This window comes from Anolis sagrei, chromosome 1, assembly GCF_037176765.1.
Source record: "Anolis sagrei isolate rAnoSag1 chromosome 1, rAnoSag1.mat, whole genome shotgun sequence".
In the NCBI taxonomy this organism is placed as follows: domain Eukaryota; kingdom Metazoa; phylum Chordata; class Lepidosauria; order Squamata; family Dactyloidae; genus Anolis; species Anolis sagrei.
Window position 1 is genome coordinate 68,158,192 of NC_090021.1, and position 10,446 is coordinate 68,168,637.

General features: G+C 44.9%; 1 protein-coding gene across 1 annotated transcript; it reads left to right on the forward strand.

Moving 5' to 3' along the window:
• Positions 1–1,020, forward strand: LOC132775470 (proto-oncogene Mas-like). Its single transcript, XM_060776229.2, has one exon. It carries the CDS (start codon positions 1–3, stop codon positions 1,018–1,020), a length of 1,020 nt encoding a protein of 339 aa, XP_060632212.2.
• Positions 1,021–10,446: the final 9,426 nt, after the last annotated feature.

The following is a 10,446-nucleotide window of genomic DNA, read 5'->3' on the forward strand; positions in this document are numbered from 1 at the left end:
ATGATGACAGACTCACCTGCTTCGTTTTCTGAGACCGCTGCTCTGATTAAAAAAAATTTCACACAACTCGAGACTTGGCCGAAGAGAGGCTTTTTCCTGGGATCAAAGAAAACCTATTTCCTAGAAACAGTTGTCTTCATATCTATCCCAACTTGCATTTGGGGGTGCTTTGGAAATGTAATTGCCTTCTGGATTCTCTGCGCCAAGACAAAGACAACTAGGTTCACAATTTATTCCTTCAATTTGGTCATTGCTGATCTCATTGTGGTCATCTACTACCTTATGGTTTTCATTTTATTTATGACAACAATTTATGTGGATTTGTATTTTTCACGTGTAATGGAAAATCTTTATTTAATAAGCTACAACGCTAGCATCTATTTTTTAACTGTTATGGGGACTGAAAGGTTCCTCATGGTCTTTAAGCCAGTCTATTACTATCCTCACCGACCGAAGCATATCTCAGGAATTGTGTGCACCATTTTGTGGGTCTTGTCCTGCGTAGTGTCACTTGCGGTATATATGTCATGCTTACCAAGATTCCTAGTATCTCATGATCAAAATGACCCCCTTTGTGAAGGTGCAGTTATATTTAAAATTATTGTTAATCTGTTGATTTTCTTCCCCATCCTGGTCTTTTGTACTCTGCCCCTTTTTATACGAATGCAGAGAAAAGCAAAGTTGAGACATTCTGAGAAGCTTGATGTCACCATCACGGCCATCACCATTCTGTACCTTTTATTAGTTTTTCCAATTAGAATTGTTGAGGTCATAGCCTACTGGGACTCAAGACTTGATGCACCAGTCCCATTTCTACTTACTTTGTTATTTGATTCCATCAAGAGCAGTGTCACTCCTTATGTGTATATCTGTGTTGGATGCTGGCATAGGTGGAGGACTGCAGTACCTATTCATGAGTTCCATGCGAGAGCTCTGGAATGTAAAGTAAAAGAGAGTGAACATCAGGCAACCAAGAAAAAATCAAATTTCAGAGTATCTTGGGACCCAGAAGTAAGTTGAAAAATTCTCTGAACTACAAATATTGGCTAGCATTTCCAGCTCCAGAATAAAAGTATTGCAGTTCATGTTACTAATGATTATTTCTAGACTGCTTCATTCACCTAAGCTCCTATGAAAGGTCAATTGTTAATCTTTTTCAGGGCATGACAGGGCCATCCAATCATTATAGTATAGTTCCCAACTTGTGGTCCTGGACCACCGGTGGTCCGCAAGAACTAAAATATGGTCAACAGCCTCACTGTTACTATACTCTTGCAACGAAAGCAACTGGTCTTGCAAAACCCTCTTATAGTGTGAGGCTTATTAAATATGGTTTTTGAGGGTGAACAGATGGCGACTGCTGGGTGGCATATATTTGGTAAACAGAAACTAGAGCTGATGTGGTCTATCCAATGCAATTGTCTAAATCGGCACCCCAAATAACCAAATTGAATATAAAGTTGACCAAAAACTGATTCGTAACCATTTTGGTACTAATGTTGGATAGTGGTCCCTGGTCAAGGTGGTCCCTGGTCAAGTGGTTCCTGGTCAAGTGGTCCCTGGTCAAAAAAAAGCATGGGAACCACTGTTATAGTAGAATGATGTACTACTTTACAAATCTTTCACATTTACTTTTAAGAAGAATAAATATAATAATATGTAGAAATTATCTAAAACTGAGCAAGGATAAGACCACATGTTTTGGAGGATGACAATGAAGTGACCTCCCCAGCCAGTATGCCCATCACTGCTAAATTCTAAGAGATGTAATCTAAAAAGTTACTTTTCCAGATTTTGGGTAAGATGATGCTCTAGGTGCCAAAGTATTATTCTGCCACTGATCAGTTATGAATAGTTTATTACCAGTATAGTCATTACTGTAGTCATTCTTTCTAAAACTAACTGCACACACTATATAGTTTTGTGAGATTAAATACAGATGAAAGGTGTGAGCATTCTCAAAAGCTAAAAGACAATTAGAAAGCAACCACAATCAAAATGACTACTTTGACATTGCTCATATTGCTTTGCTAAAAACAACAATAAAAACGGACTTTAATCAGGCTATCTTTAAGTGTCTGCCTCTGTTGCAGATTTTATTTATTTTCTAAAATCTAATCAGAGACTAGGTTTCTCATTAGATGGGCATAACTGTTATCCTAAACTATCTGTAATGTTGCAAGTCATGGGAGAGAGAATGACAGAAGACAGAAAGGAACAAAGAAAAAAAAACAGTTGCCTTGTATTTCTGGCTGGATCTATAATGTGGTTTCAGAATGCAGATTAACTGCATTGAACTGGATTATATAACAGTGTATACTAATATAATCAAGCTCAATGCAGTTTAATCTGCACTACATGAGCCTACACTGAACATAGTTATATGGCAGTTTAGAAAGGGCCTCTGATACCTTCAAAAGACCAGGTTTGCAGCGTGATAGTGCTCTTGGACCCAGCAATGGTTCTCGAAGATTTGATGACTGATGTGGCTAGGAGTGTCTTGGCACAATTTTCTAAGAAGGCAGATTTGGCCACAGTGATCCATGCATTAATTGCCTTCCCTCTAATTTCAGAAAACACTTTCAAAGGAAGCATTCACCTTCAGATGCATCCAACAGCCCTTTTGCACAACATGATTTCACTTTAATGACCATGGCTTAGCATTTGAAATCCTGTGATTGCTAGTTTCATGAAATTTTAGAATACACTTCCAGAAATCCCTAATGCATCACTAAACTACAAATCCCAGGATTCCACTGGATGAAGCCATGACAGTTGAAGAAGTATCAAAGTGCTTTAATCAAAGTGAGAACTATAATGTGGACTGAGAATTTCATGGGGTTTTCTGGGACACACAGACCCCTTCTACACTGCCATATAATTCAGATTATCAAAGCAGATAATCCACAATTATTGTTGAAGGCTTTCATGGCTGGAATCACTGGGTTGTTGTAGGTTTTTCAGGCTATATGGCCATGTTCTAGAAGCAATCTCTCCTGACTTTTCACCTGCATCTATGGCAAGCATCCTCAGAGGTTGTGAGGTTGTCAAAGTTGCTTATGCAAGACAAAGAGACTCCCACACAGGGTTGGAGGATGAAAAATAAAGCTCTTGTTTGCAGTCTGCGCACAAAGGATTGCTTGTAAATCATCCACTAAGGAAGCACACAATCTACCTGTTTACAAGCCTTTTTAAAGTGTTCAAAGATAGACTTAGGACCTCATCATATGAGGGAGAGGAAGCAGGGAAAAGCAGAGGGAACTGTCTTCTTTCGTTCCCTAACATTGAGGTCCTGTGCCTTTCCGTCTTCTGAGATGGCAACAGATACTTGCCATCACACTTTCTTTGTCCGCCTTTCCCTGCTTCTACCTGTCTTCTTTCTCTCAATTTCCTTACGCTGCCACAATGGAGTCCCACAAACAACCAGCAGAAGTAGCCTTCTGAAATCTTATGAACAGGACATAGAAAACAAAACAAACTCTGCAGGAGTGTCAACCCTTCCCTAATACACAGATTATGTATTGCATAGAGAAGTGCATCAATACATAGTTTATTTATATTAAATTGGCCTGGAGATGGGAAACATGGCAAGCAGGCTCTCACACTCCCTAGAAGACATTAGGGCATGAAAGAAGAGACATATGCCTGTTCCAGTAATTGACAAGGTTGTTGTTGTTGTTGATGATGATGATGATGATGGTGATGATGATGATTACAAATCCCAGATTCCCCAATGCCAGCTAGGGAAATTTGGGAGAAGAAAAAAAAAAGTACCTTTTCCTAGCTATCAGAAATGCTGGGGAGAAATTCTAGTCAACCAAATTATTTTGCATTGCTCCTAGCAAGAAGGCCATGCCTTCTGATCTGATCCTGACTTCTGATTTGAGTCTGGAGCAGTTTCCACATTACAGAAATATAGCAATTTGATGCCGCATTAACTACTATGGGTCAATGAAATAGAACTTTTGGATTTGTAGTTCTATGAGATATTTATCCTTCTCTAGCTGAGAACTCTGGTGCATCAATAAACTACAAGTTTGTGGAATCCATAGCATGGAGCCATTGGGAGTTAAAAGCGTGTCAAACTGCTATGAATTTACAGTGTGCTTGGCTTGAACTACATCTTGCTTGGCCCTTCCATTTACTCGCTGATTTGCTCTTCACACTTGGCCTAGCTGCTTCATCCTTGGATGCTAACTTGATCTTCGACATCATGCACAGACTAATATAGCATTTTAATGGAAATGAACCCCACAAGGCAGGACTATGAATCTCATCATACTCCAGCTAACAATTGCTGTGAGGTCATGAGGTTCTCAGATTCCCTTTGTTACATAGGAAACACGCTATCATAGTGAAGGAACACATATCTTCAAAGAAGATAGTCCTAAGAGCAGAATACAGTTGACAAGGTAAGATTTATACATCTGCTTCTCATTCACCTGTACATGTGTGTCCAGCTTGCTAAGTCTGACAAGGAAAGCTCCCACAAAACATCAGGGTACAATTCATTATATATCTTCCCTAGATATCCAGTTACACCAGACAGATGACAGATAGGATCCTGCATCGGATGTAGCTTTCTGACTTCCCTTTCCCTTAACAGCCAAGCTCTGTTAGGTGGCACCAATCTGCTGCTTTGCATCTGCAGAGAAGGGAAGATTAGTCACCAGATTGTGGACACTGCTTCTCCGTCCCGTGCTGTTTGTTACACAGCAAGGCAAAGGAATGGTAGCCTTCTTACTCCTGTACTTTTCTTGTGCCCAAACTACAGCAGGACAGAGAGAGCAGTGACTGTTCAGTCAACTCCTTTTCTTCCCTGCCCCCAGAACAGCAGCCTTATGAATCTTGGCAACTGGGGGATCGAGATGCAAGAGGGGAGCGCAATACACCAAACCTTTGGTCCTCCAGGGGTTTTGGATTTCAGCTCCCAGAACTAGTTAACACGGCCAACAGTCAGGAATTCTGCAAGTTGAAGTCCTGGGAACCATTTGGCTAGATAATAATGTATTTGCATTCAATTAAAAAAGACATAAGAACTAAGCTTACATAAGAAGTAGGCTCCTAAATACTCTAAAGACACCAGGTTCCATCTTATCCAGGAAATACATCAGGTCAGGCCTGGAAGAGATTGTGAGGGAATTGCAGTTTCTATACATTATATCCAGAAGAAAGCAATGGCCTCTGGATAAATCTTGCCTAGAAACTAGAATAAGTCTGAAGACGGGTCAAGGGTGGGTGTCAACAAAACGGACACCCCCAACGCACACTATAGTGCACCTCAAACCCAAACAACACATTAAACAACTCACCAGAAAATCCAAAATAAATCAGACAATGCATTGCTGCCAATAAGAGCATCTCCCATGCAGGGCTCAAATCTGAGACCTGTAGCTTACTTGTTGGAACAACCCTAGTGCTGAAGCACTTTAAAGAATACCGAAACACACATGGCTGGAAGGTAAATAATTACTCCTCTGGAAGAAGAAGCCATTCCCATGGGGACTGTCACTTTCCACCGTTTCCTTCTCATTTCCTGTGCCGTGCCACAGTCCAGCACTGATTCCAAATGGAAATGAATACCCGCAACTCAGTGGTTAAGGCAAGAAAAAAAAATCTGCATTTCCAGAGGCTGTCTAGCCACAGATACTGCATTTCCTGGTTTGGTTCAAATCTGTAATCAACTGATATTTTGGGCACTGTCGCAGTCTCAATTGGTTCCTGGGATGTTTCTGAAGGTGCTGCACAGTGAGGCCAGTTTGTTTAAATCCATTTCCAAACTGCTCGTATAGAAGTAATCTAAGTCGGAATCAACTTGAGTGAACATAGCCACAAATTTGATGCCCTGGCTAGAATCCAGCTATTGCTGATACTTTATTGCTGACTATTTTTTATTGCCCGGATAACTCCCTAGACCATAGTTCTCTCAAGCCCCTTCCACACAGCTCAATAAAATCTCACATTTTCTGCTTCAGACTGGAATATAAGACAGTGTGGACCCAGATAAACCAGTTCGAAGCAGATATTGTGGGATTTTTGCCTTTATATTCTGTGTTATGTGGCTGTTTGGAAGGGCCCTTAGTCCACTGGCCATAGCTGTGATCTAACGTGGGGCTGCCCTTGAAGACGGCCCGGAAGCTCCAGCTAGTCCAGCGCGCGGCAGCCATGTTACTAACAGGAGCGGGACGCAGGGAGCACACAATGCCCTTGTTGTTCCAGCTCCACTGGCTGCCGATCTGCTACCGGACCCAATTCAAGGTGCTGGTGTTGGCCTACAAAGCCCTAAACGATTCCGGCCCAAAATACCTGTCTGACCACATCTCGGCCTACGAGCCCACGAGGACTTTGAGATCGTCTGGGGAGGCCCTTCTCTCGATCCCGCCTGCCTCACAGGCACACCTGGCGGGGACGAGGGATAGGGCCTTCTCGGTGGTGGCCCCCCGGCTGTGGAACACCCTCCCTGTAGACATCAGACAGGCGCCCTCCCTTATGACATTCCGCAAGAGACTAAAGACGTGGTTGTTTGAGAAGGCGTTTGACTAAGTGCTACAACAATTGGCAATGATGATTGGAACGGAATATGGATAACGAGATTGGTTTGTGATTCTACGATGAGACGTCGCGAATGATTTAGTGTAATTGTATTATTAATAGTGATGTTGTTATTGTTGTTTGTGATATTGCCTTTATTGTAAATTGTTTTTTATATGTTGTACACCGCCGTGAGTCGCCCTAGGGCTGAGAACGGCGGTCTACAAATGCAGTAAATAAATAAATAATAAATAAATAACAGACATGTCACACCCCAAAGATAATCAAGGCTTCTGGAGAAAATGAACAAATGTAATGGTAGATTGTTTGAATTAGACCAGCTGCGTAGTGAAGACAGAACTCAAGGGGTTGAAGCACCATCATTTTTTTTTAAAAAAATCCTGACTAATGATATCACTGTTGCCCTTTCCTGGGGGCTTTTCTATTCCCTCAGAGGTTAACTGCAGTTCTCATAAGTAGCTGAGAAAGTGGAATGGATTTTCTTAATCTATATAGGCGAGTCCAACAGGACAGCAAAACTCTAAAAAACCCCAATGAAACTTAACCAAAATTCCCATGCCCATAACACAACCCACAAGGTACAAACATATCTACTCAAAATGAAAAACAACACAACAACACACTCACAAAACGGCAAAACAACTAAGCATGCGCATTGGCGCCCAGCCGCAAGTTCCCTGGCGCATGCACACAGCCTTCCAGCCAACGTTCCCTCTGTGGAAGCCATGCCCACTCCAAGCCCCGCCGCGCTGCTTCCCGCACACCGCCTGCCGCATGCACACACACAACCCCACGCTCCATCACTCCCCCCGCCGCCGCACACACACACGCAACCCCACGCTCCATCACTCCCCCCGCTGCCGCACACACACACGCAACCCCACGCTCCATCACTCCCCCCGCCGCCGCACACAAACACGCAACCCCACTCCCCCCGCCGCCGCACACACACACGCAACCCCACGCTCCATCACTCCCCCCGCCACCGCACACACACATGCAACCCCACGCTCCATCACTCCCCCGCTGCCGCACACACACAAGCAATCCCACACTCCATCACTCCCCCCGCCGCCGCACACACACACGCAACCCCACGCTCCATCATTCCCCCCCGCCGCCACACACACACACGCAACCCCACGCTCTATCACTCCCCCCGCCGCCGCACACACACACGCAACCCCACGCTCCATCACTCCCCTCTGCCGCACACACACACGCAACCCCACTCCCCCCGCCGCCGCACACACACACGCAACCCCACGCTCCATCACTCCCCCCGCCGCCGCACACACACACGCAACCCCACTCCCCCCGCCACCGTACATACACACGCAACCCCACGCTCCATCACTTCCCCTGCCGCTACACACACACACGCAAACCCACGCTCCATCACTCCCCCGCCGCCGCACACACACACAACCCCACTCCCCCCGCCGCCGCACACACACACACGCAACCCCCACGCTCCATCATTCCCCTCGCTGCCGCACACACACACGCAAACCCACGCTCCATCACTCCCCCCGCCGCCGCACACACACGCAACCCCACGCTTCATCACTCCCCCGCCGCCGCACACACACACGCAACCCCACTCCCCCCGCCACCGCACACACATACACAACCCCACGCTCCATCACTCCCCCGCCACCGCACACACACGCAACCCCATGCTCCATCATTCCCCCAGCCGCCGCACACACACACGCAACCCCACTCCCCCCGCCGCCACACACACACACACACGCAACCCCACGCTCCATCACTCCCCCGCCGCCGCACACACATACAGAACCCCACGCTCCATCACTCCCCCCGCCGCCGCACACACAAACGCAACCCCATGCTCCATCACTCCCCCCGCCGCCGCACACACACACACAACCCCACGCTCCATCACTCCCCTTCCCCAATCTTACCTCCTTTTACTTCACTCCACCTCCAAACCCCACCCCGCCCCTTCCCGCCCTGTCAAAATCCAGGAAAGACAGGAAGGAAGGAAAGAAGGAAGAAAGAGAAAGGGAGGTAAAGAAAAAGGGGGAAGGAAGGAATGTTAGAGAAAGAAGGAAGAAGAAAAGGAAAGAAAAGGAAAGATGGAAGGAAAGAAAAGAGAGACAGCAGAAGAGAAAGGAAAAGGGGGAAGGAAGGAAAGAGAGAAGGAAAGAAAAAAGGGAATGAAGGAAGGAAAGAGGGAGTGAAGGAAGGGCGAAGATGTAGAGAAAGAGGGAGGGAAGGAAAGCAGGAAAGAGAGAAGGAAGAAAAGAGACCAGAAGAGAGAGAAAAAGGGGGAAGGAAGGAAGGAGAGAAGGAAAGAAAAAAGGGAATGAAGGAAGGAAAGAGGGAGTGAAGGAAGGGGGAAGATGTAGAGAAAGAGGGAGGGAAGGAAAGAAGGAAAGAGAGAAGGAAGAAAAGAGACCAGAAGAGAAAGAAAAAGGGGGAAGGAATGAAAGAGATAGAGAAGGAAGAGGAGAAGGAAAGATAGGAGGGAAGTAAGGAGGGAAAGAAGGAGAGGAAGAGGGAAGGTTGACCACAGCAACACGTGGCGGGTAAAGGTTGTTATTTCTATTATTATTATGCTATTATTCCTATTAGACCCTGGGGGAATGGGAGAGGTGTCAGGTCCCAGAGGCAATGCATTGCATTATTGTTATTGTTATGATGGTGGTGAAATAAAAGGAAATAAAAAGTGAAAGAAGGAAGCAAACAGGGAGGGAAGAAAGGCAAAGGAAGAAAGGGGGAGGGAATGAAGGAAAGAGAGAAGGATGAAACCAAGTAGTGAAAGAAGGAAAGAAAGAAAGAGGTAGAGAAGGAAGAAAGGAGAGAAAGGGGGAGGAAAAGGGGGAAGGAATAGGTAGGTACCTCTCTTTCATAATAGTCCAGATATCTACCTCAACTTTGATAGATTTTACTATAGCCCACAGCAACGCGTGGCAGGGCACAGCTAGTATTATATATTTGTGAAGTAGTCCTGTTGTGATGGCCATTTAAGAGAGGTAGATTTTCCTAAAAAATCATATTCCTAACTGCAATGAAAACTTGTAGAACTGGTTTGTCATATTTGAGTCTTCTCTCATACTCTGCTTGCTACTCTGCTTTAAAATCTTAGTGAAAGCGCATTAGGGCTGCCTCTTGACAATGTCCACAAGCAGATTTTTCTAGCCATTGGCTTATTTGATTCAAGTGCAATTGGGGGGACGAGAGAAGGATCTTCTCAGTGGTGGCTCCTCGGCTATGGAACTACCTCACCGATTAAATTAGATCAGCGCCCTCCCTCCTGGCCTTCAGAAGAAAAGTAAAAACTTGGTTGTGGGACCAAGCCTTTGGGCAGTAAGCAGTACAAGGAATGATCAGGGATTATATGCAATCGATATGATATTTGGAATGGCCTGGACTACGATTGTTGGATTCTGTGATTTTAATGTTTATAGGTAAAGGTAAAGGTTTTCTCTGACATTAAGTTCAGTCATGTCCAACTCTGGGGGTTGGTGCTCATCTCCATTTCTAAGCTGAAGAGCCAATGTTGTCCATTGACACCTCCAAGGTCATGTGGCCAGCATGACTTCATGGCGCACTGTTACCTTCACTCTGGAGCAGTAGCTATTGATCTACTCACATTTGCATGTTTTCGAACTGCTAGGTTGGCAGAAGCTGGGGCTAACAGGGGGAGCTCACACCGCTCTCCGATTCAAACCTGCAACCTTTCAGTCAGCAAGTTCAGCAGCTCAGCACTTTACCCACTGCAACACCGAGGCAGTGTTTTTAATTCCATGTTTTAATGTTAAATGATGTCGTGTTTTATGATTTAATTGATAATTGTATGTTATTATCATTATGTTAAATTTCTGTATGTGAGACATTAAATTTTGCCATAATTATGTTGAAAAC

Excerpts from the sequence above, each read along its gene's own strand:
- LOC132775470 (XM_060776229.2), top strand. The coding sequence starts at position 1 with ATGATGACAGACTCACCTGCTTCGTTTTCTGAGACCGCTGCTCTGATT.